Raw genomic sequence first — 27,745 nt, 5'->3', positions numbered from 1 at the left:
TCATCTGGACCACCAGGGGAGCTTAAAATGGCAGGATGTGAAGAATGTAAATGATACATATGTCCGGTCATGATGGATATTTTAATCCTTTAAATGTCAGAAAGTAAAACACATTCATCCCTAATGGCCCTGATTAAATACCACACCTCCAGATTCAGCTATAGACCACACTATCACTATGTCACTTATGGTTTCCTCAGTGACAAGCCGCCATGACAAGAGAGAGCACCAGCACCAGTCGCTATATAAGGCAGGGTTTGACTTGAGTTTCCCTTGCTTCAGGAATATGAAGAGTGAATGAATCTGTGAGGCCCCGTTGAACCAAGAAGCTGCCATATGTGTTCTTATGTGTTCTTAAAGTGACAATATGAACAAGAGAAAATGAGTGGCAAATATAAGGTCACTAGGAAAATCCCTCCCTGCTGAAGTGTCCCTCAGCAAGACACTGGAACCCTTCCAGCTGTAATAAAACTTCCATTTCAGGTAATTATCATGAACCAGGAAACATCCAGCAGCTGGTTTCAGAATAAGACCGAGAAAAATCATGCAGCCATCCTACAGACAGCTGTCACCTGGTTTAGTTATGGTTCCACTTGGGGAGACACTTTGTGCCCTCATCAAGTCAAAGACTGAAACCAAGACGTGCAATGAGACCGTGTTTGCAACAATAAGGGTCACAGGAATTTTCCAACCTCGATACGTGGGTCACCTGAAGCTGAAAAAGTTTGGGAATCCTATCTTCATGGAATGTCAGGAGGCTCTAAATCACATCGCCAGAGTCTCATTGAAGTCTTGTCTGCTCTCCAGCTGGATTGCAGAGTAAGAAAAAGGGGGGTGGGGGGGTGTGGGGGGGTGGATGTGGGCGAGATGTGGCTGCTGCACAGCTGTCCACCTACACAACCTCCATCGGGTGGGAGGGAGACCTCCACGGACCCCCTTATCCAAAGAATGTGAAACTCCTGCAATGTGATGCAAGGTGGTCTTTGGAGAGGAAACTAAGGAAGTTTAGTTGTTTAGTGCTTGCTCCAACACTGTTTTCCTGCTTATTATTCAATCCTTTTCCCAAAGGAGAATGATTTCACCGCAATTACTGGACACATTTTACAGATTCCCAAGGACAGGGAGATTTGTCCTGCTTGCTTATTACAGACTCCAGGAACATTGGGAATGATCGGGAGAGCGAGGCAAACCGCTAAACAACTGTACAAACACAGGTTGGTCTCCAGTCTGGTGTGCCTGATTACAGATGTCAGTGTGCCGAGAAACGCTGCGATAGAAGGCCGCGGCATGATCTCAGTTCACTCGGGACAACATAGCATAACACTAAGCATGTTAACACTAACACGTCTACAAAAAAAAGGCCTGTCTTCATATCCTTTTCAGTTGTTGCGTCACCATTTCACCAGATTCCTGAATGTTTTTCACATTTCCTGATGTGATTTGAAGGCTGATGTGTCATCAGATTGTGCATGCACACATACACAAACGTAGCATGAAACATCCCACCAGATGCACGCGCACGCTCGCTCACTCTCACACACACACACACTCACTCTCACACACACACATAGACACACAGACACACACACACACTAAACCACCACACACATTTATTCATTCCCACAGTAGCCTCAGAGTTGGTGTTTCCCAGTGGGAGTTCAGGGAGGGATCCTGCTAAACAGATTCACTAAAAGGACACAGATCCACCCACTTTTGGGTGCTAGTGTGTTTATGTATCTTTCTTTCACACTATCACACACAGAATCATTTGCATTCATTTTGCTTGTTGTTTTGGTTCAACTGAACTCATTTTCTGGAGTCGAAGAGGCCGTTGTGTCAGAGCAGAAACAAAAACAGAGAGAAAAATGCTGCTTTTCCTGAAAGCTGGCAGCTGCTGATTTCCTCCATTTTTAGCCTTTGACCTCTGACGTAGCCAGACGAGTCCCTCTTCATCGCCTCCCTCCAACCAGAGAGGTTTCAGTCAGTCAGCTCACACACTCCACACAGTGAGGAGATCAGAAAGTGAAAGGAAGTGGGAGGGTCAGTGAAAGAATCCAGAGGCAGACGAGGGTCACAGAAAGGGACAAACATGTTGGATTTGAAGGAGGGCAAAGGCCTTGAAAAACATACTGGAGAAAAGCACTTAAGATGCTAAAGCAGATTCATCCCACCTTAAATTCTCATGGGTACATTTGTCAATCTAAACTATGTGTGAGAGTGAAATGGAGGCAGAAAAAAGTTAAGATATTTGAAGAGCAAAAAGTCAAGGTGGAGAAGACATTGATCGATGATTGAATTTGTGCTTTCAAACAGTGTGTGCCTTTGAAAAAGCTCAAACAAGAATAAGAAAAAACAGTGTTATCACTCCTGGCCACAGTGTGGGAATCATTATTGATCATGTTGTTTATGAATAGTTTTTGTTTTGTCAGTAGTAGCAGAAGTCACTGAGCAGAACTACTGAAATAACAAGTAACAAATAAGTTTTCAATAAAATGTAAAAAGGATTTTCAAAGAAACAAATGATAATTCAGACAAACCATATCTTAATTCCAAAACTATAAATGAAAATTGCTCACAGTAATTAGTTTTACAAGGAAGACCTGAAATTAAGTTTGTCAGTCAACACAGAGTAATGATATGAACGATTGCCTAACTGTGGTTTTTGCTCTTCCTGAGGTTTCCTGAGAGTTTTTAATTATCCGATTAAGGACCGAGGGTGGTGTGTGCTGTACAGACTGTAAAAGTCCATTGAGAAATTTATGATTTGGGTTGTATAAAATATAAAATTTCTAAATATAAAATTTGACTTGACTCATCAAGCAAAATGACCAAAGATTCCCTTGGTTTCAGTTTCTCAGTTGTGACACTGTTGTTCAGACTAAACAAGAAATTACCTTCCGCTTTAAGAAACTGTGATTGACATTTTCTGTAAATTATAAATCAATCAGCACAAACTGACAGTAAAAGTAATCATAAGTTATGAATTCATGACTGTCAGCATATCCGAACTTTGTGTGTCTGCCCCTGGTCGCTCCTGAGAGCTGGAATCAGATCAGAGCAGACTTAAAAAGAGGTGTTTCTGGTGTGTTTAAAATATCCCTCTGTAAATGGCTAATTTGTGTCTGGCGCACCTGGTGACACGGTACAGTGGCTGACAGAGGGGAAGCTGTGAGGGCGGGGAGCAGGGAGGAGACCTAGGCGGTAGAAGGCAGGAGGAAAATAAAATAGAAATTGGCGGAGCGATGGAAAGGAAGGTGGAGGGATGGATGGACAGAGGTGGAGTGTTAATGACACAGTGAGGTTCTGCTTCGCACCGCTGGCTGTTTCACGGCTCCTTGTTCTTCATGCTCTCCTGCAGAGGAGGGTCCTATTAGGGCCAGTTTATAGCCTTGCTGCCTCCTCACTCCTTCATCTCTGTCTTCTTTTTTATACACACACACACACACACACACACACACACAAACACCCACACTCACCCACAGAGTGGCCTCAGCTTATAACACAAGTCATGTCTGCTTTACAGCATCCCTGACCTACAAACACGGCAGCAGTAATCATCAATTAAGGCCTTTTACAGACCTATATGTGTCATTTAATGAGGGAAGAGAGGGTGGAATGGGGCTAAAACATGTGGTGCTGGGGGATGGACTAATATGGATTTTAACACACCGCACTGTACAGTAAGCCTGATGTATACAATCTGCTTTAAAGTAAAAACTTCAAACACCAAATTACATTAAAGACTGTCCGAAAGCACCTGAGGGCAGTTTAACACTGGGACCTTTTAAAACCAGCAGTAAAAACACCTTTCTGGGCATTTTCCCGCTCTGGTTAGTAAAAGATACAAAAAACAAAACTGTTAAAAAAACAAAACAAAAAAACGCCTATTATTCAATAACGCATTTATTGGCAATAAATCTGGGATTAAATTTGTTTCTTTGCATTAAAGCGCCAAAAAGATGGGGAGCCGCAGCTAGTCCTACTAAGGTGTTAAGGTTATCTTTTTTACTCACTCATAAATACAATTCCACAGGTAGGTTTACACATGTTATACAGCACACTTTATAAATAGTTTGAACCCAACTTATATGCCCATTTCATTCCTCCATAATCACATTTTGATGTTTTATTTGTCTGGGTTTTATTAACATAACATCACATAATATGTTACTGGTTGTAAATCACTTTGCAATTATGTTCCATATAAATAATCTTTATTACTGAGCTTATTAGTGGTAGTATTTCCCCCTCTCTGTCCGTCTGGCTCAGAGCCAGTCTGATCTTTGCCCAGTCACTGAAAGCTCTCCATCCATCCACCACAAAAGACGCATGGCTCCGGGGGAAGGAATCGCCCTCCCCTCTTTCTCTTTCCACTCTCTGCTCACCAAAGAAAAACACAAACCTAAAGTTCCATCCAATCAGTTTAAGCAATTAATGGGGGTTTGGGGAGTAGGGGGGAGTGGTGGTACTTGACCCCCCAAAAACCCTCCTCCACTTGTCCTCAGGAGATCCAAGGCATTTGCCTCCTGCTCACAACTAAACCAAAACTGAGCCAGAATTGGTGTTGAGCAACTGAAGCTTTTACTTTCACCACAAAAACATTGAGAAACAAGGACTTGGACAGATGCAGACATACTGTACAGAAGCAGACAGTCTGCTGTGGTTATTGATGCTGTGGGGATTAGGATTTATGCAGTCGGAGGAAATAGAGAGTCTTTATGAGAGAGTTTATGTAACATGTTGGATGAGCTGACTAAGTACACTCCTCTGGTAGAAACATATTTACTTTTGAAAACATTTAAGTGCAAATTACGAAGATTGAGCAAACAGAAGTCCAGTGTCACATATTAGGCCACTTTCATCCATCTGCTGGCAGTGGCTGACCAGACGCACCAGATGGTTTGTTACACAGAACCATCTGGGAAGGCTTCACTGGAAACTCTTTGGAAAGGGCAAGTGCTTAAAAAAAAAAAAAAATACTTGGCAGGTGATTGGATGAACCATCTGTCCATCATATGACGTAGTGGGAGAGCACCGCAGAGGAAACGCAACACAACAACAGACGGTCTGAGGAGCTTTGAAAGCTAGTTAGCATGTAGGGAGACGATTCTTGTCGTCTTTGTAAGGAAAATTTGTGCTTAAAAGACACTGTTGCGACTCCGTAGCTGCCAGCAGTTCCTCCCTCGTAGGACGCTGATTGGACCAAACCACTGAGGTCCGGAGTTAAGCGAATAAGTTGCAATCTGACGAGATGGATGCAAGGTTGCAAGGTTAGGCAGTGACGCTAATGGATGTCAGTTGGCTGTCCATCCAACTCATTGGTCCAGAACGATCTAACATGTTAGTAATCCTGGGGGGTTGACATTTACCACTGAGAAACAACCTTCTGGTCAATGTTAAATATTAATGGTCTCCAAGAGATGAATCTCAATATCTTTCATCTCTGACTCTTGTCATTTTTCAGCCATTCTACCGGCAGGGCAGTTAGTTCATGTTTTTCGTGATCCCTGGGGCTTGAATATTAATGTTTTTGTCCCCCTGACTTTCCTCTAGTATCATCACAGACCACAATTTTTCTTCCCACAAAATATCAAAATATAATTGGCAGATTGCCATGAAATTTGAAATGTTCAGTGAAGCTGTTTATGTTTTATTCCATATTTAGTGTGACGGCACATATGAAATGATTCTTCCAGTAAGGCCTAGTGTAGGCATCAGCTATACTGTTTATTTAGACTGCTGTGTTTACATCCTTGCAGAATTGTTTGTTTACCTTTTAATACAGATCTAAAAAAAAAAAAAAGAGTTATATTTTGAGTGAGCTGCAACAAGCCTATTAACGGTGTATTTAAACATGTAAGATTTAGAAGCTCACTAGTGTTATGTATTATGTCAATGTAGTGTGTGCGGTATAAACAGACTGTGCACTATTGCCTCCTCAGACAGGCATCTGGTATGTGTCAGATGCTTGACTGTGGTATATTTAAATGGGTCAGAGGTGTGGGCATGCAAAGCACGCCAATAACACACGGCTGTGCGTGTGTGTTGATGACTGTGTGTAAGCAAGTGTTAGCGTGATCGTGTAGAGCGGGATGAGCTGCAGAGCGTCGAGGACTGAGACGGCGATAACCAGTGCGGCGTCAAGTTCAGCTGCATTCCTGAGAGTTCACAAAAAACATTTATCCTTTGTAGCTTTTTTATTTTTATTTTGACTGTGTTTCATTTACACTGGCGACATCTGCAAGGCGGTGAAGCCAAAAAAAAGTGAAAGGAGAGAGGAAAAGAAATAATGATTGCAACATTCCTCCCATTTCAACACTTTTCATTGTACTCCTTAGCACTGAACAAATTCCACCTCTCCCCTTGTCATTTTAATTCCTCTGTTCAATTTATGTCCACCTCGAGGCTTCCCCTCCTGAAGTCTCTCGGTCGTTCACATCGAGACCGTAAATATTTACAATGCAGATGCGGTGAAGTCCAGTCCATCCGCCGAGAGATAGATGCGTTATGTTCGGGGTCGAGTCGAAGCTCACCGCAGCCACGCGTCTCCTCCAGGGATCAAGAGGCTTTTATGAAATTAATATTGTAAACATTGTGCAATTTTACCAGTGTCAATTCTGAGGAAATGTTTTTCTACACGCAAAGCATTCCAGTCAGCAATTCATATCCTGATAAGAGAAAAAGGGTAGGCCATCTAAATATATTTCCTCATACTCCAATCACAAACATCCATCAATAAACAAAATTAATGGATGTTTAAAGAACAAAGGAACAGCGATGTATATGTTATAGTAAACCTGAGAGTTACAGTTTGAAAAGAAAACAGCACATAAGCTTTTTCTGGAGCTTCCAAACTCCTCTCACTCTTCCTTAGAGTTTTCAGTTTGTTTAGTCAGTTGTCACAGAGATTGTTCAGATACGACTATACTACTATTATACTACAACTGAGCCATCTGAGCCATGTCAACTACGCAAACTCCATCTGCTGCTCCAGAATTAGCTGGTAAGGGGACAGTTGCCTAATAAATAACATTCATGTTGAATTTAAAGTATTTTATCTCAACTTTATCTCTAATTCTTTGACTTTTTTGCACATCCCACATGTTTGTATTATTACATTTATCATGTGCACTAAGCGGAGATGCACAGAATTCAAACAAATGAGAAGCAATTAATTCCAAATACAACCCACAAAGCCTAAAGCCTAGAAGTGACGAAGTTCCATGAATTCACTGCCTCTCTTGAGTGACAAGCTAATGTGGTGGTGAATCCAAAATCCTTCCATACACCATCTCTCAGACGGTTTGCTGTCACGACTATTCATTCAACAGGGCTCGTTAGTTTTCACTTTATTTTGTGTTAACAAAGAACTCAAATGAATGCTTGAGTGCCCTGAATAATAACAACATATAGTATATTAAACTATTCAATATAATACCTACCACAAAGCTCCTATCAGATGTATGCCAGTCTGAAGTGATTCTTGCTTATTTAAGATGCAATAATCCGCACCTTCCACACACCTTCCATCTCTTCTATCTATTTCTTTCTCTCCATTTCGTTTTTTCCTTCATGCTTTCAAGCTGTTTGTTGCTCTTTACCTCTCTAACTCTCTCTCTCTCTCACTCCCCCATTCACCCCGAGCAAAGCCGTTCTGAGCAGAACAAAGCCTGTGCTGACACCACATTAACACAGTCCAGAGTTCCTGTCATTCTCTCGGGCTACAGAAGAGGCTGATAAGCCCGAATGTGTGACAGGAGGAAAACATGCACCCCCCCGCCCCACATACACTCTCAACCTCTCACTCCATTTATCCACTTCCCCATTCCACCGGTGATCCTCCGTGATACAGATGTTGAGAGCTTCAGGTTGATACTAGAAGGGAGACGACACTGTCCTGCTTCACATGTCGGAGTAAACCAAAATGCGCAGGATCTGGGTTCATCGTTCGTTTTCTATCTGCTGGGATTCCAGTTGTGTTTTGTGGAAGAGGCTGTTTCACTTGGCTGTCGACAGATTCATAAACAACACTGCTGTGCACTGTGGGGATTTGGATAGTGTTTCCAACAGAGCCTTTCAGCCAATGATAACAATAATTCACTGACAGGCCTACGGTTTGCTCATATTATTTTCAGATGTGTCAAAGACTATTAGATGTGAGAAAACAAAGTCAGAAAAACAGAAAACTCTCCAAACTTTCAGTCCAGACAACAAACTCACCTGAAGCCTCACGCCCACCATCGAGCTCATGCAAACCAGAGCGACCATATAACTCTGGCAGTGTATGGCTGCGTCTGTCTGCCACTCAAGAGCCCTGGCATTACCGAAGCACACGGCGTACCCATAATTCGCACAACACCTACGGCTCAGCCAAGCTCATTGAGGTTAAAGCAACAGAATATTACAGCAGAACGCTGGGTTTTTCTGAAAACAGCGGGGGCTTGTCGAGTTTACTTGTATGTTCCTTGGTTACGTACTCTTCTCACTGCAAACCTAATTGGTTTTGGAGCCACCACTACTTCAAAAGAGCCTCGCAAGTTATTAGAGGATAAAACCCTCCATAAATGTAGTGCTCAGAAACACATACAAGGGTATTTCGCACCATTTAACAAAACCAAAACTAAGCTGAACAGAGCTAATAGAGACTTAGCTTGCCAACATATCCACAACAGCAACTGCAGTGGCACAAATTCCAGCATGGGTCGGCGCACTATGGATACATGTCAGCTCTATACCACGAGGATGATGACTTGTTATAGACAATTAAGTGTCCACAACAAAATAGCCCACTGCTCTCCCATGAGACCTTGTTATATGAGGTAGTCAGAGACAGACAGACAGACAGTCAGAGGAAGCAATCCTCAGTTGCGGTTGCAGCGCCTCACTGTGTCCTTCCTTCCTTTCGCTGACTGAGCCAACTCTGCAGTCTGCTCTCTGCTATTAATTAAACCATTAAAACAGATTAATAAGCGGAGTGGGGCTCCAGTCTCGACAACATCTGATGAGAATTAAGGAGGCGTGCTTTCTGGCACGATGACCCTGATGCCCTTTACTTTGGCTTTCCCCCTGTCGCTCTCTTTTTCTCCCTCTGAATTTTAAACACTTATCAGAATCGTTTAAACCTATCTGTCACTCAAACGTCTCTCAAACATGCGCACAGGTACACAGAGGGCAAACACAACTCAGATTATGTCCTGGTTGTGTCTGTCCTCTTAGAGTTGAGTTACGCAAATGTCTGTGCACTCAGCACTGATTTTCTTCTTAGTTCCCCATTCCTCCCCACCTGTCTCACCTGAGTGTCTGAATGACCGAGGTCAAACACAGCAGTTACATTAACACAGACACACACACCAGCCAGTGCATCTGTTTCTTTGCATTTTCAGTAAAAAAAAAAAAAAAAAAAAAAAAGCCTTTAACTTTATTCTTAAATGATGGAGACCACCTGCATCAAATTGCAGCATTACGCTGTGCAACATGGAGATTTAACAGACCGAAGGATGGACATTTTGAAGGCAAATTAATTTGTCATTACACAGGCTGCTGGCAAGTGTTAAAGCTTGATTGTCTCCAGTGTTGGCTTGATTTTGAGCAACACACTCAAGCAAAACATAATTAAAGCATTGCCACAAAGATCATCTATCAATTCTGCGGTGGGACCTTTCAGAAGAATTAAAGGCTGAATATGAGGGTTTCCTGACAGAAAGAGGAGCCACTGCCTCACCACTTCCACTCAGCAAAGACATATCCAACATTTCTGTCTGGGGAGGAATAAAGATGAATATATATATATATATATATATATTTCATTCACAGAGAGTGTTTCTATTATTTCTGATCTCCACCAAATGATGGTGTGGAAGTAATAGAACTGTTTGGCATGTCCCTGAATTTAAATTGAAACCAAAAGGCTCCATCGTCTTCACATCATTTAAAATACTGCTGTTTAAATGATATTAGCTAAAACATATTTTCAGACTTTAAGGAGATTCAGAAAGGAGACTGTGAGGAGACTACAAGACAGATGAAAAGAAAGGTAAATGTTTGTGTTTATGAAGAAGAAAATACAAAGAGACAAAGCTCTCTACATCCCATATTTTCACTCTTCATTATTCATTCCTGCACTTTAGCCTGTGTATTTGAAATTATATCATTACCATTTCAACTTGAATTTACAGCTCATGGATCTGTATAATTTTCCAAACCCCGGAAATATTTCCATATATGTGTGTACACCACATTCATTTATACATGGACACGCCTGCGTTTGCATCTACGCACACACAAATAGACGAGTGCAACTTTTGCTCTAAAATCAAATTTGTGTACAATAATAGAATAATAACTCCTAGAGCCCCAACATCATAAATAACCAGTAGTAAGGAACAGAAGGGTAAAAGGCAAAGCACTCTGGCAACAGATGAAACAGATGTTTTAGTTCCTCGGATGGATATGCATGAAACAGAAGTGGGAGGCAAAGCAATAACAGCCACAAAAAAAAAGTCAGTTAGTTTTAAAATGACAGCAGCGTTTTTTCATTGAATGTAGAGCAGAAAGAAATGAATGCATGAGATGTGATTTAAAGGAGGAAACTGAAGGTGGAGAGCAGGATGTGGTGGGTCCAGCTGGGAGTCTGTCTCAGTCCTCCACCCCCTCCACATTATTGGGTTTGTTGATAGTGATCTGCCCTGTTAACAGCTTACACTGAGTGGTGGAAAGGCTGCTTATTTAACTTTCACCCGTAGTGAGCTCGACAGCAACCTGAGGCCAAGTGGACGTGATTTGGAGGAAACACCAGCAGGTAAAGAAGACAAGAACAAGAGAAACTAAAAGGAATTCCAAAAAGGTCAATCTCTAAGGCACGAGCATGTTTTAGTGCAACAAAATCTGGGCAAAAACAATGTTGGTCAGTTTGTGGAAAGTGGTAAGAAACAAAAACAACACAGCAATGCTAAACATGCCACAGACACAGCTTTTACTGGGTTTGTTGTCTGCTTATTCAAGTGGTGCTGTTTTTCCGATGCTGGCTGCCACTGCTCGAGTTAGGAGCTGTTTCAAATCGACAGTTTGTCAAGACAAGTGACATTTGCACTCGGTAACGAGGAGACGACGAGCAGCACACTGTTGTGCTTAGATCTTATGACTCGTTTACAAAGAAAAATACACACAGACACAGAAACGTAGCTGCTCATGTTACGAGTACTTTGGGTTGATTTATCTTTCACTTACCACATGTGACAGTTGTAAGAGGAATCAATCAGCATCAGTGTTTGGCACAGAATAAATGGTAATATGAGTGATTTATAGTTAAAAACTCAACTCTCCTCAAATTCAGGCAAACAGATCGTTTCTAACCTGCTAGACTATTATGTCACTGCTTTCTGAAAGCACCTTCAACTCAGACAAGTTGACAAGGAAAGGAAGAGGACTTTTGAGAATGAAAAAAAAAAGTATGAGTTCGCTGAGACAGGAAAAATGGAGGAAAGGCTGGTGAAATATACAAGTATACATCCCTCTGTCCTACCTGTGCACTCGTGTTGCAGACCCTTCCCGTAGTATCCCTTCTCGCAGATGCAGTCGTACTGTCCGGTGTGTGTGCCGCACTTACAGCTCGCCATCAGGTCGCAGCAGTCCCTGCCTGCTTCACACAGAGAGGAGCAGCGTGACAGATCCTCCTGGATGTAGCTGCCTGTGGGGAGGTCTGTGGGTGGGAAACAAACACAGGAAAGTTGCAGGTTGCAGCAGGATCAAATTACACCACCTTGCAATCAGAAAATTTATTTTGAGTGTTCAGTTAATTGGAGACTGTTATAGCTGCATTTTAGAAGCCACACAGGGCCGACGGTGCAGAAGAGGAAACTGTCTTAGGAGTAAAAGATCCAGCAACAGTTTTCTCCACAGCAAGCCAAAACACATCTGTCTGACAGTAAGGTTGTTCTTAATACTAGTGTGGCTGGAGTTTATTTTCTTCATATCGTGATGTTGTAATAAAAAAACTAAATTGCAAAGGACAGTCTAAAATGTCTGTTTCTGGTTCTGTACAGTGTGTAATTGAGACAGACTACAGGCTGAAGTTGGTTTTAAATTCAGCCTCTGATGTCTCATGAAATCAGAGAGCAAAGTGAACAAAACACCTTAACCGCAGAAGTGTATAAATAAAAATCTGCAGCAGCTACAAGCCACACATGTACAACTGACTAAAAGCAAACGGCCACATCCTCTTCTCCCTTTATTAAAAATTGCTCCGAAAGACAGTAATCAGTAATAAAAGCCCATAAATCTGAGCTGAGACGTTTTCCTTTGATGGTCTTTCCAGGGCCAAAAAGGAAGAAGATGAAGACGAAGAAGAAGAAGAAAATGATATAGAGGGAAAGAAGACAAGGACAAAGAAGATGAAAAAGATGAAGAAAAACACGACGAAGAGGAAGAAAGTAGAAGAAGATGAAGAAGAAAAAAGACAAAGCCAAAGAAGACCAAAAAGATGAAACAAAAGAAGACAAAAACTAAGAAGAAGAAGAAGAAGAAGAAGAAGAAGAAGAAGAAGAAGAAGAAGAAGAAGAAGAAGAAGAAGAAGAAGAAGAGGAGACAGTTCTGGTGTAACTTATGTGATTTGATCCATGGGCAGCAAGAGTGGCTCAAAATGTGGCTCCATGTTGAAAACATGTTGTGCTTGTGTTGGCAGAGTCGCCGGGGCACACTTCAGGACAGAGCGTGACAGACGGCGGACGCTGAGCTGATAGTACGGTCTGTGTTGGCTTTTGCAGACTTATCCTTGCGCCGTCTCACTGATCTCTACTGCTGCACCTACCGTCTGGGATTTCAGAAACTGTGTGTGAACGTGCACAAACAGTTCGCAAGTGCATGTGCATGATTTACAGTTTTTTACACGCTCAGTGTTGCACTTAGCCGTGATATTTTATGGCTGTATTTTAAGTTTTAAAGATACGACTGAATCCCTTTTTTCACCAAATTGTGGGAAGTCCCCCTGAAGTGTGGGAAAAGTGCTTTGCTCTGTCCAATCTGTACAGAAGTGAGGCCTAATGGCTGTTGGCAGTACACAGCAAAAAAGACCATGTGAAATGTACATTGTCAGATTCCTTTTAAAATATTATCTGCTTCCTTTTAAGTAAACACTGAATTTTAACAGGGTCAAAAACTTCATATAAGAAATATTGCTACAGGTCAAATGGAGCAATGAGGCTTCAAAGAGAAAAAAGAGTAGCCGTGGTAGCTTAAATTTTAATTTCCCAAAACATAAGGCTCGATGTAACTACCTTGCAGCTAAATTGTGCAAGTGGAAAACGGGTGAGATCTGATATGTCTTTGCAGCTGTGAAGTGACATTACAGATGTTTCTTTGAACATAGTTACATGACCTCAGGAGGGCTGTGATTCTGTCTTTACAAGATGTAAAATAACAACAAATCAATTTAAGTAATCCTCGCCTGTTTTTCTTACCTTCATGCAGCGCACGACGAGCCAGGGCCTCAAACTCTGCGAAGTTGTGCACCAGGTAGCAGTGCTGGTCTTTGGGTTGCGAGGCCATGTCGTGGAGCTCCCTGATGTTACCCTGCCAGATGCCCAGAGTGAAGATCTCAACGCCGCGTTCCCTCAGAGCTGCCGCCACTGGTCGAGGGTCTCCTCCGTTAGAGTAGCCATCAGTGATCAGGAAAATAACCTTGGTGGCGTTAGCACGAGAGTGACGCAGGATTTGCTGTGAGAGGGGAAAATATAAACTCATTAAGTGGAGAAGAAAAATGAATCAAATCTTTGTACCACTTGGTTGGTTAAACTCCGAGAGGAACTTTCAATTTAGTTGCATCATGAAACCCAAAAAACCAAAGTATAAAAGCGACAATTTGTGGTTTTACAGGGAATTACGTATTGGACTATTTCTTGGCCAGAAACAGTGACTTCCTGGAGTCTTGTCATCACTGTGATGATCTCCCATAGAAACACATACTGTAATTTTTACATCTCGGTTTCTGTTTAGATTAAACAACCATAACATGATATGTAGGTGAATTTTGTTATGTCATGACAAAGCTAGGCTAGCCGTTTATCCCTGTTTCCAGTCTTTATGCTAAGCTAAGCTAACCATTGGCTCCAGCTTCATTTTGAATGGGCAGATATGAAAGCCATAAGGCAGATAAGCTTATATTCCCAAAATGTTGAGCTATTCCTTTAAATTCGGAAATAAAGTTTAAATAAAAAAAAAAAAGAGTGGACTCATGATAGACATTGCACTTCCAAAAAACCATGAAGATGAAGCTGACAAGCGAGTCAAAATTGTGCCTTTGATAATGTAGATGTGCTGTTCCTGTATTTATTATAAAGGTCATCCATTCAAATACACACATCCCACACATTGCTCTGCCTGCCAGCATGCTACCAACATAGCTCCAGCTTTAGTGACATGACTAAATTGAATAACGAAGAACGTCACACACAACCACTAAAAACAGCCCTCAATTCTAGGGTTCCTCAAAACCCTACATCAGCAAGAGAGGCAGAGAGGGCAGGACGGGGAGGAGGGGCAGAAAAAAAAAGGAGAAAGCTCTACAATTGTAGTTATTTCTCTTACAGACTAGAGACTGCTTGCCAGTGGTCTAAAACCACGAGAGAACACTGGGCAACACAGGCCAGGCTGCTGCGTCCGCCCCAGACACCGGCTATAGTTCCCAAACTAACTTTAGCCACCGTTTACAATCCACCACATACAATTAGACAGGACATTAAAGTCAGAGAAACATATCTTTATTTTCTCTGGAGTAACGAAAAAAAAAAAAACAGGACCATCTGCTGAGCTTCGCTGAGGAGGCCAAGCTGAAAGTGTCTGGGTTTGTTGTAAGCGTGCTTTAAATGAGGTTAAGAGGGTATGTGGATAAAAACCAGTGAACAATGGATGAAAAGAAAAAGAAGTTGGAGCATAAGGTGGAGAGAAAATGAGCCAAGATGAAGTCAGTAGGACAGATATCCACTTACTTACTTACTGAAAGCCAGAGAGGTCGTGGGTATACTGTAAAGAATTTAAGACTGGAGGGAAACAAAGGATGTGTGTTAGTCCAAACAGGACGTAATAGCTACACATGACAGAATGTAAAATACAGGAGGCGAGGAGAGAGGAGACATGCAAGGGTGTGACCACCGAGGGAGGGAAACAGAGCAGGAGAGAAAGCTCTGGTCTTTATTGTCTAATTGGCTAAACTTCAAGCGGCTCTGGCAGGAGCGACGTAATTACAGAGCCCGTGAAGCGAGGGAGTGAAGGAGGAAAAGGAAGATGGAGAGAGAATAGAGGAGAGGGAGAGCCTGGTTTTCTCTGATCCTCAGAGCTTCGGGCTGCCTGCAGCTCTGGTTCTCAGCTCAGGGGAGGTTCGCTGCGCACGCTCCCAGCTGTCAGTGCACCCCATCAGGCTGCCACCCTCCCTGGTTCTCCTTGGCTCCCACCAGCTGTCAGCACAGTGATGTTTGTGTCTAAGTGTTAACATTTATAGTCTTTTCATGCCAGAGCACAATAACAATGAGTGGATCTGTGTGTGCACGCATGTTGGTATGCTTGGCCATCTCCTCTTTATGTGTACATGCTGAATGTTTTGGGGTGTTTTTAGGTCTTTTATTAGGCGTCTGCTCAAAGTGCTGCTGGGTCACAGTGGTTTCTGCTTTAGCCATGAGTCAGTGGCTGGTGTTAGCGAGTGTGGAGATGCCACCAAACGGAGCATACGCATGCATACCCACTAATAACACCCTTCTGAATAGTCTCCACATACTTTAGGTCAGAGTATTAACATAAAGGCAACCACAGGAGCCAGTGTGTGGGAAGGGGATGCCCTTTACAGTAACTCTCTGCCTGCACCTTATCATTCAAGACATTGGATACAGAGAGCAGCAAATAATGATGCAGCTGCAGCATCTAACAAACTGAAACAATCACATAGGCTGCAAACGGTGACAGCAGGTGGTAGAGAGGTACAATATGCATACGATTCACAAACGGGGAAGAAAACGAGTGAATAAAAACTAATAAATATTGTCTAAATTTCAGCACATTTTGCTCATGAAAATCTTCTGATCATTATTGCACAAGAAGAAAAGAAACAAGTAATTCTGTAAGAACTTAAGGATAAAAGAAAGGTTAAACCTCAAAAGGTTAACAGACATGTGTGAGAGTCAGCCAACATGCTATAAAAGTTCTGGCAACTGCAAGTCATTTATTCTCTCGTATCACTCCTAAAAAAAGTTAATCTTTCCGAAATCAAGTTAAAAGCTGCATGAAACAAATGGTTGAGAGTGTTTTGCTTATGGTCTTAACTGTGTCATGTCTGAAACATTTGCAACAGCCTCATTAACGAAATGTTGTTTTATCCCTGAAAACTATTTAAGCCAACTTCTTCAAATTGACTTGGACCTCAATACTGATCTGATGTAAAGATCCCCTAAACAATCAGGAGGAGTCATATGCAGAGAACAGAGATTTAAGTGTTATGTTGTCAAGTTTCCCATCTTATAGCATACAAACACCTTGAACAGCTGTGTGTCAAGCTCAAGGCCACTCTATGTTGTACATCCCATGTATTTTTTCAATTACTCACTTGGCAGACCCTTCAATGCCGGCGTTAGTCCAAAGAGGAGATAATAAGCCAGCAGCAATGGGACGGTTTAAGTGTGTCTGCTGTGGAGCCGATGATATCTGTCAAAGCAGCAGTGATAGCACGGTGACGAGCGGGCCCGGAGGGATTAGTGGTAAGAGCAGTGAATCTGTCCCCGCTCCAACATGCCTCAAACTTTGGCAAGAAGCGAGAGAGAGAAAGAGAGAGAGAGAGAGAGAGAGAGAGAGAGAGAGAGAGAGAGAGAGAGCGATGATGCTCCATATGTGGAGCTGGTGGCTGTTTTTACAGTATACACGTACACTAAACTGTACACACAGTAACATAGTACAACAAAGGGATAATACTACTGCATAAAATACAGTTGGAGGGTGTCGCAAAACAACAAAGATACAAGTGTACATACACACTCTTTTATTACACTGGCCATAATATTTGTGGTTTGACAGACTGCCATTCAAAGTTTTGATAAATAACTACTTGAAGTTTTTTTTATTTTTTTTTTAGGAATAATAAATGGGAGAAGTGCTGAAGAATTCAATACGAAATTTATCACAACTTGAAATGAGATATGCCATATGCACCATACCCCTGTCATTTTCCAACCCACCGACGAACCACTGATATAAATAAACCATATAAATAAAAGCTTCAGTCCAATGATGAAAATGTGAATCCTTATTCTGACAGGCTCAGCGTTTCCAAACAGATGCTTGTATGATTCAAACTTCAAAAGCGGGCACCTCGCTGCATTTGGCAAGAGGGACTAGGAAACCTTTCCACACCTTGAGGGGCTAATGATGGTGCCAAGGTACCCCAGCTGTTAATCAAAGGCTTATATATGCATGGCAGCTATTCTGAATGCTAAATGAGGACCCCCCACCCCATCACCACCACACTGCTGGCCTCCAATCAGCCCCTCCTGTGACTTTGATCAGAGCCTGAACCCACCTGGCTTGGAGCAAAGCTGGTTAATGATTTGTTTCTTTCTCTATTTGCAGCAGTGGGAACCACAGCAGTGAAAAAGGGGGATGGAAAGACACACAAAGTCAAGTTCAGTACGTGAGTCAAATGTTTAATGTTTCTTTGTATTTTTTCACTGACTGCCAAGTGTTTTTTTTTTTTTTTTAAATGTGGTTCACTATTAAACACGCTCAAAGAAATGCACAGTTGCAATACATTATCTTGAGTATCAGCTCGAGACTCAAAGATAAATGAAATGAAATGAATGAAATATGTGTCATATGTGTCAAAATTGCTGGAGCTGCTTTTTCATGTCACTTAAATGAGATAAGGGTGTAAATGGGGTCCTAAAAAATATTGGTTTATAAACTCTAATGTTGAACTTTTTCAGTCATCTCCTTCACTTCAGACTCTTTCTTCTTGTGTCACTGATGGAGAATGAACACCACACCACAGCATGAGAGTCTATCCCTTCTTCTATTATATGATTTCTTGCTTCCCTGAGATCCACCTTCCAAAAATAAAAACAAAAACCTTATTTGCAGGCATTCCACAGCGGATTAAAAAAAAAAAAAAAATGCAACTCAACTGCATCCGTTCGGGAAGCTTTCTCCCCATCGGTCGGAAGTGAGAGCGCTTGTTTTTACAGGCTATCTGCTCTTGGCTTGGGTGGTAAGAATAACAACAACAACACTGCAGGATCTCAACAATTACAGACACTAGACTCAGCTTTGGTATAGTTGAGCAACATCTCAGGGACACATACTTTGGATATTTGAGATAAACTAGGTCACTTGCAAAAATACTAAGTTTCCTGTTCAAATCAGTGAAAAGCCACGATCTTTTGTGCCACGAACATGTTGTTTTCGTTCCTCACACATCGCGTGCCTCACAGGAATAGCACATTTGTTGTGATCTGCTGAGATGATTCTGCTTCAAAGTGTCTTAACTTTCAACTGTGATTTGATTCTTTTAAAGGTAAATTAATCCTGAAATGTTTTGACTAGAGAGCACATGTATCCCCTTTTCTGTTTGTATTGCTAAATATTTGCCATCAAGCCTCTCACACATTGTTTCATGCTACATAATCTCTGTCTTGCTAACTTTATTTCACAAAACTTTCCATGCTCTTGTTGTGCTCAGAGAGTAGTGGACAAGTCTCACACAGTAAGTAAGAAGCTTGGTTTCCACATGGGCCACCCAGGATGCTAAAGTCCATACAGGTGGCCTCGCATGTTTTAGCATATAAACTGCAAATAATGTATTGTTTACAATAAACATTTCTTAAAGCCCTTAAATTAAGTTTTTAGATTGATTTTCCGCTCAGCTTGTCAGTTTTTGTTCATCACTGCGTGGTATGTTAATCAACTTGCAGAGACTTGTATCTTGTCTCCGATACAGCAGGCAAGCCATCTCATAAATGTCTTATCATGTTTTTGGCAATGTTAGGTTATCATCGCCTGAACTCTCTCACGCTGGTGCATTCAAGGAAGGCTCCGACATCCACGACTGAGAAACCAAACCTGCAGTTCTTTGTTTTAAAAAAGCTGATGTTCGTAAGACAATTCAAACGGTCCTTGCTCATATAGTAGCTAAAAAATAAATAAATAAAGCCTGAAGAAATCATTCTCTGTGATGGATTATCTAAAAACATATGATATGCTTTGGCAAATGCTATGCAATGAAGCATGCACAGCTTGTTGGACGAAAGTATGCAAACCTTTTATATTTAAGTTCATATGGTGAATTAATTCTCTACCCATGGCAGTACAGACAGCTGAACCCGTGCTGCTTTCCAGCTGTTTCTCGACAGTCGTATGTGACAGATAAAGTCACAAACATACAACCAGGACACCTTGTCAGGATGACTGTACACCGTCTGTCTGTAGCTCCTGACAAGTAACAAGTATTTGCAAGTATTGCTTTTACAGTTGGAAAAATAATTCTGTTTCTGATTTATGACTAATACAGAAAAAACTTAGTACAGCAGTACAAGTTGTTGGAATGTGTGAATTTATGTCAGTGGCATGTATTGAAGGGTTTCTGGCCCCTGACATAATTTCAAGGTCCTAAAAGTCACAATTTGAGAGTTTTCATATTGTCAAACCCAGTATAGCATAATTATACTATCAGGATTATGGGGGGAGCACCTGAAGTGGATTTATGGAGATTATATGGAGAAAAAAAAAATGTCCTGATCAATTTAATTTAGATTAATATTACTAATATATCAAACATCAATGTATAAGTCTTGGAGAACTCTGTCTGCATATGAAACAACCTCCCATCACAGAGAGATTTTGATGTGCAGGTATCTGTACTTTAAGAAAAGTAAATGCAAAAAGGAGTACAATATTTTAAGAAAGATCAATCATCAATCATTGTGCTTAAAGTAGGGGTTTTCAAAAACCACAGAAGATTTTTTTGAAGTTGCACACTACGTAGATAATTGTTAACCTGTCTGGGGTATAGCTGGCAAAATTTTAAGGGATGGAAAACTATTCCTAGAACAGGAGAGCCATTACAGGAAAATACTCCCAATTTGGCAACCACTGACTTACCGCTACCTAATGATTTTAAAGTCTTCACTAAAGTCTGCCTGTGTAATGTGGATTTGTAAGCAGGCCCAAAGTGAACCCATTTTCACTGAGTAGTGCGATGGCATCCAGAGTGTTGGAGAAGAGAGTGCGGACAGTCAGTTAATTGCGAGACACGGTAGGCTGGACGGCTGTGTGTGTTAGCTTGACGGTTTCTGTCACAACACCATTCATCAAACTCAACAAGTCAACCAGGAACGATGAGAGAGGGCGAGACACAGAGAGAGAGAGTGAGAGAGAGAGAGAGAGAGGCTAATTCCACAATGTGATGCCAAGGGGAAAGGCTATCTTGGCTGGCAAATGAGAAACTCATTCAATTATCTGTCCACCGGCCTCTGTGCTGTGCTGGCGAAACGAAGCACCGAGGGAAACATTTTAGGCACTGACCGTGCTCCAATCGGACACAGCATTCTGGGTAATTGGAATGGGAAAGCCAGTTTGATTGAGTGGGAGGAAGAATAACAAGAGCAGTTACGGTCCGAGTGCCAGTTGGACGATGCTGGGCTCAGCCTGGTTTGGCAATCTGCCTTATGTCATTTGTTTTGGTTATTCGTATTGATTATAATCTGTTTTATGTGTTCATGGTGTGTGTTCGTACTATAGAATATGTGACCTCATCTGTTTTACTTTGAATGTAGATGTACAGTCACATAGTCTGCACAATATGAAACATAATGCTGAGAGCATGTTACTGGCCAGTTTCATTCACTGTGTATTTTGGAGGCCTGCTTCTTTTACACTTTTAATCTGATGTTTTTAATCTGATGAAGACCAGTGTGCTGCAACTGCAACTATTCTGATAATCAATGAATCAGCTATGTGCATTTTTAAGTAAAAATGTGAAACTCTGATGGGGTCTGTTTGTCCAATGTGAGGATTTGCCAATTTTTCCAGTCTTATACTGTTGAAAACTGAATATCTTTGGGTTTTGGGAAATAATACAAAAAGCAATTTCAAGACATTATCCTGGAATCTGGGAAATTGCTAAGTAAATTTTTCACCATTTTCCAATGTTTTACAGACAAGATCTCAAACAAGAAAATAATGAGCTGATTAATCGATAAAGGAAATAATCATTATCATGGCTTTGAGTAACCGGCATTAAAAAAAATGCTATGTTCAAATTTAACCATAGGTGGTGAGAGTGATCGCATAGTAAAAGTTTTCTTGACTGATCTCCATATCACCGACCAGCATCAAAACACCAAAGCCTGATACGTAACTATGAGTATTTTAGAGGGCCACTAAACTGAGTGGCTCTGTTGAAAATCACCTACATGTGACATAAAAAGCTATTTTCCACAGAATTACGCTGAAGAGTGGAGGAGATCCCATGAGTTATGTAATATTGGTGACTTTCATGAGATCATTACCTCACTACCCGAGCACAGGGCAGCCACAGCATCATCTCTGAGGCTTGAGCTTCGATTTTTCTGAAATAAACAAAGGCAACAGTGTGGTGAAGTGCTGTGCTTTTCTTGACTCCAGACTGGAGTGTTGAGAGAAGTGCTTATACACAGGGAATGATTTGGGGACTGTCGCCGTCTTAAAGCATCCATGTAAATGTATCCCATCTTGTCCAGACTTAGCTCAGACCACACTGCGCAGACAGACGCAGCATTTTCCTTTGTTGTGTTGACTGTTGTTGCTGTAGTTGCGTTTCTTCCTCATGTTCCACTCTCTCTCTCTCTCTCTCTCTTACTGTCCTCCCCTTCTTTCTTCTCCTGAGGGGTTTGTTTGTCTTGGCCCCAGCTGGAGGGGGAGATTTCCTCTTATAGAGTGGGGAATTGGAGAGACGTCAGTGTTTGTAGTACAGATTAATGGAGAGGTTTCAAATTATTGATTCTCTTGTTTATTCTGGACTCGGCCCTCGTTGTTAGGATAAATTATATTAGACCTCATAACATCAAGAGGAAGCGCATGCTGGGAGGTCATATGAGGAGGAGGACACATTTTGGGTGGTATTGCTTGGAGATCATATGGACTTGGCCTTGGTTGCCTTGATTTCTAAAAAAGCTCTAAACCTCACCATAAATCAAGAGAAATTTGGAGCATAGAACGATGTTGCACATACTCATTCTGCAAAAACACTCACTAAAATACCAATACAAATATGCTGTTGCTGGGAAACACCTGTGTTTAGTGTTTGGATACCCTGAAATAAAACTGATTATATTTCTATGCTTTAGTGTTCTCCACTGGAAATTGGTTGGGGGTTTTGGGTGATTGGTATCGTGTCTTGGGGGACGAGTTTCTTGCCAGCACACAACATTTCAAACATGAACTGATTAAAGTTGAGGAAAGTGCGTATTTTGTCTCTATATTTGGGCAAATACTTGAAAAAGGGGTGTCAATAGTTCCAGAAATTGAAATCTTGCACAATCATGCCTTAGTATCCTAAGGCATGATTTTTTTTGTTTTAAAAAATCACATAAAAAGCAAACAAAGAAGAAAACAGGATGTTGGCTTATTTGTGGATTCACATTCATGTACCAATTACCTACTTATAGTCATTCACACAGAGACATACAGACAGTCAGACAAACACATACACACACACACACTCAGCAAAGAAAACAAGCCAATGGAATCTGGCACTCTCAAACTCTAACCTCAACATAGCAAGTGGTTTACTAATAGACCTACACGCTTTAGCCCATAAAAACATGTTATTTAGTTTGCCACTACTGGCTCTTTGAAATAGTTTTGGTTTCTTTAGGTGCCAATGTATGACGCTTTTGGTAAATCCTAATCTCAAGATGCCAAAATAAATCCATACGCTTAAAGCACTTGTGTGATTTGTGTCTTTAATTACAAAGCTGTAGACTTTATTAGCTTTTGTGAGCATGGACCAGCATTTCAGAGGTACAGTACGTGACTGATTTATCATAATCATACGCAGTTTATGCCTTTATCGAAAATGCATGTTTGTGCCAGCTGATATGTCGGCATGGCAGATGTTATCAGACGATTTTAGCATCTGAATGTCGCAGCACCGAAATCCCAAAGATTTAATTTCTATTACCTAGTCTGTCCACCAGAAATCACTGACAAGTTTAGTCTTAGTTTACCAATTTAAAGGTTCCTTAATGATTACTTTCATCACTGATTAATCTGCAAATCATTTTTTATTGATTTTCTAGATAATGTGACAGAGCCGTGAAATATGCCAATTATAACTGCTGAGTACGAATTCAAATGTCCTGTCATTTCAATTCTCAAACATTTTTATCAATATCAGCCTCAGAAATCCTCTTTCAGTGGGGTTTCCTTTTGGTACATAGAAGAAGCTTCATCCAAAAAATATGTGGCACGGTTTAAAGAACCATGGTTTGAACAGCACGGCGGCCCAGTGGAAACACTTTTTCCAGTGAAAGGAAGAAACCACTGTTTTCTAATCATATACATAGTTGATCAAGGCAGTTGAACCCAGGCCACTGAAGCTGCTGACAGTCAGTTCCTGTCCTTCCTGACGCCTCCCTGACCTTTCACCTTGCCAACAGGGTATTACTCTTCAAAGCCTCCTCACCACTCGTTTCTGAATCGCACATTTCACTGCATGCCTCTCCACACACACATACACACACACATACACACACACATACACACACACACACACACACACAGAGGCTGGTGTCAGCAGCGCCTATCAATCGCTGAGCAGTATTTTAAGTGAGAGGGAATCTGTGTGTGCGTGTACATGTGTGCATGCACGCTCAGTGGAAAGAACAGAGTGTGAGTTTAAGTGAGTGAGCGTGATGTGTGTAGGAAAGTGTGTGTTCACGACCATATGTGTAAAGCTACCAAATGGTGTAAAGCTGTAAATGCTTTATTTTTGCATCCAACGGTGAAGCTAATTTTGAGCAATTATTGAAAATGTTGTAGAAACTAAAATGTAAATTAGATGCATTTCCATCAATAAAACTTACGCTGGAAAGTGTGCGGTAGGACAGACGGTGTGACGTGATGCCAGGAACATAGCAGGTGTGATTAACAACCTTAATTAAGGTTGCATTGTAGTTATTGGTTCTAATCCCTCTGCATGTGTGTATGCTGGCTCACTTCGCATGCTGCCATGGTTTACCCCAAGGGTACAAAGCCATCATGAACGTTATCACTTACATCTGTGATTTTCCTGCTATGACAAGTCAATATGTCTGCTGTGAAAATAACGTCTGCTGAAGAGAAACATAAGTAGAGGTCTTCAGTTCTAGCCTGGTCCCAGATGTCTGAATCACCACCCACATCTTCTGTTTTTTTTTCAGGGTTTGAAATAGGTCTGGTGTTGTGATCACTGGCAGCTTTTTCCACACTTTTTTTCCAAATCAATCAAGCCAATCTGAGCATTGTAGGTGATGTTTAATAACGGTAACATCAATGCCTGTACCAGAGCCAGAATCCATTCCAAGCAAGAAATGGTGACTAGCAGTGAGAAAATCGATGCAGCTCTCTTTGGGCATCTCTTTAGGCACATGAGACTTAACATGAGTGTTCATCGTTGGGTCTAAATCAACAACAGAAAAAGTCAACCAAGCATTAAACTGTTTTGTGACAGTAACAAAGTCTACTTTATGTGTGTGTGTGTGTGTGTGTGTGTCCTATTCATGTTTGCAGCTGCAGTGAATAATTCGCCCTTATAAGCTAACAGCAGCTTCTGTAGACTCCCCACTTTCTACCGTACATCTCATTTTTATGACTAGCTTATACTCCTCCTCTCTGCAGCCATTAAATTAAAAACCTCATCACTGGGGAACAATTAACTGTATGTAGGTTATACGCGAAAAACGACAGTGATGGATGCGTAGGGGCCGACGTGGAGAGGTCTGAAATTACATTTGTTTCCGACGAGGGGGTTTACTGACATCTGTGTTTTACAGAGCTGGGAAATGTAAAGATTGTCCTCGCCCTTTGCTGAGCTCATTCCAATGTTCGAAAAAGGAGGGACATTCGGAGGGTAATTTTGACTCCAGTCCTGCAAGTAGCAAGTGAATAATTTCTTTTGAGCCTTGGTTGAACGACAAAGTGATTCGTGGTAATTTCCACTCTGGCAAAGCGGCCGAGTCTTGATGCATGTAACAGGAGAACAGAGCGAGCGAGAATAAGGAATACCTCGAGGAAAGGTAACGGAACATTTGTGTGACACATGTTAATGAAATTAAATCAGTCACTTGCATTGTCCCTGGCTTTTCCTACTTCCTCTTCCTCTCTTTATGCATTTTCATACATTCAATCATGATGTAGATCCCTTTTTTTACAGATATAGCGAAGATATGGAAAGATGTAAGCGACTAACACTGATAAGTATCCACAACCGCAGAGCCACAGTCATTTCCCCTAAGAATTTGGCTGAGTGATTGTCCTGGTGATGGGTTGTAGTGTGGTTAAAGTGGCGGTTTTGGGTGTGTTTCCCATCTTCAAGCATACAAATAAACAGTTGTTTAGCACAGAAAAGGAACATGCACACTGATGGCAGTAAAAATAAAGAGTTATGTTTTTTTTTTTTTAAATCTTTTCCAAGTTAGTGTACAAACACCTGTAAGCTATTGATACATCAGTCTGATACACTGGATTGGTTATCAGAGCCAATCCTGACCAAATTAAGCCACATCTGACCTATTCACATTATACTGTCTACAGTTTTAGTTGCTGTTGTAAACATATGCATACCAATAAAACTAAATAATTAAAGATGGTTAAAAGTCTTAAAAGTATATGTTATATGCATGTATGATGTGTGTTACCTAACACTTAAAAGAGTCAGTTATGAGGAGCAAAATAAAGAAGCCCTGATTTTGACATATCAGAATCGGCACCTGGCTGCACAAATAAATGCTCATAAACTTGCTTAAGCACACATATGTATTTCATATACACTCAACACACACATACACACACGCGCTCCCTGTTGTTTCCACTGGCCTCAATCACCTCATTTTCATTCTCTAATTCTTTCTCTAACTGAAGTCGCTGGTTTTGGCCAGAGAAAAGCCCAGTTATTTGACCGCAGCAGCTTTAGCCCGAGGCCAAGTGGGACACACTCCACAGCATCCAAACCCGACCGTGCTGTATACACTGAAGTCTACTGAAAAATGCTGGGGCAGACCCTCGAGGCAGGAAAATTAGGCGTGATGCAGGGAGAGAAGACAAACTGGAAACAGAAATAAAAGAGAGACAGATGGACAGATCACCTTTGGAAGACTGAGACAGTGAAAAACAGTCGGTGTGATTCAAACTACAGTCAAAGAGACAGTGACTCCAAACTCAGCAGCCAAATACTTTATCAGCATTAACTGCAGTAATTTACAACCTTTCAACAAAGTCTAGAACAACCGAACAAAGACTGACTTGGGGTTTTTCACTTTGCAATTCCAAACAGACGGACAGCAAAACTTTTCAAGCTGTCGAAAAAGCTGAACACACATTCGACATAAATATTGATGTAAAACAAAGACAGATTCAGATTCTGTCCATCTATTTCAAATTCGTTCAAAGCCACCGGCAGCTGCCAGCTCCTTCAGGATCTATCCGACATGCACTAGTTTGTCTCAATGAGGGTTTTTCAACACTCAGCTACACAGGCCACCACCCACCCAAAGACAGAAGAAACTGGTAAAAAAATTAAGTGGTATTGTGTGAAACCTAATCAGACCATGTCGCTTTCTGAACCTGTCTCCTTAACAATTCGACACCAGGACTTTTAGTAACAGTGAGACGAGACGAGTGGAAACCTAAGCTTGGGTTTTTCTGAATTTGTTTAATGCCTCATGGGATGTTCCTAACGGGGGAAGACCCACTGATCTCCTAAAGAAAGATGTAAAGAAGATGAAGAGGGATAAAGCAGATCTGTTGAGGTCTTACATCGCCAAGTCTGTGGTTGCTGTAGTGAATACAGATGGGAGCAGGATGCATGGAGAGTTGTTGGAGGAAACCAATGACCCTGGATTGGGCTTAAAAAAACTGTTGAACTGAAGCATTTTGTTCCAAATGAGATATCCAGCATTTGGAAAATCTATTCGAAAATGGTTCAGACCAAAACGCTTGAAACAAACTTGTGTTGGTATTTTTGAGATTGTAAATCAGCAATTGTTCGACTTAACTTCTTAGTCAACAAAATGGCACATTCACAGACAAAATAATTTGCATATTGAAGCACTTTTATTGATCGGCTGTGTCTGACTTCAAAGATAAGAGACTGCAGCATCTCTAGCAACTGGGACTATTTCAAAGAGATCCCTGCGAGGATCCGTTGCCCAGTTTTCTGACAGGTTGCACATGTTTGATCCAGGTTCGGGCTTCTTATGAGCCTTTCTGCACTGTGGCGAGCTGCAGATGCACTCGCTGCCATGACCACTGAACTCAGCTGAACTCTCCGTGTGCATATTTCTGCTCAACTGGCTACCTGTCAACACTTTCCCAGAGATATGTGATAATCAGAGAATTTTAAAAGGCCCTCAGATATCAATATATGGTGACAGAGAACGGAGGGATGAGCTGAATCACACCCTTGAGAATAAAACCCTTTTATGAGCACTGTACAAAACATTAAAAGACAGGTCAAAAATATATTCAGAGTTTTGATGTATCA

The 27,745-nt window shown here is 41.4% G+C and overlaps 1 protein-coding gene across 2 annotated transcripts in view; it reads right to left on the bottom strand.

Moving 5' to 3' along the window:
- The window catches only part of svep1 (sushi, von Willebrand factor type A, EGF and pentraxin domain containing 1), a 90,918-nt gene that overhangs the window by 52,749 nt on the left and 10,424 nt on the right, over positions 1-27,745 (bottom strand). For both annotated transcript variants that reach the window (XM_022764181.1, XM_022764182.1), the window contains exons 2-3: positions 13,455-13,710; positions 11,522-11,698 (exon numbers count right to left, since the gene is read on the bottom strand). In XM_022764181.1, coding sequence (XP_022619902.1) covers positions 11,522-11,698; positions 13,455-13,710 — 433 coding nt within the window. The remainder of the gene's footprint in view (positions 1-11,521; positions 11,699-13,454; positions 13,711-27,745) is intronic.

This window comes from Seriola dumerili, unplaced genomic scaffold (assembly GCF_002260705.1).
Source record: "Seriola dumerili isolate Sdu_G_001 unplaced genomic scaffold, Sdu_1.0 BDQW01000531.1, whole genome shotgun sequence".
Classification (NCBI taxonomy): domain Eukaryota; kingdom Metazoa; phylum Chordata; class Actinopteri; order Carangiformes; family Carangidae; genus Seriola; species Seriola dumerili.
The sequence above is the reverse complement of the archived record's forward strand: the minus strand, read 5'-3'. Positions and strand labels throughout refer to the sequence as shown.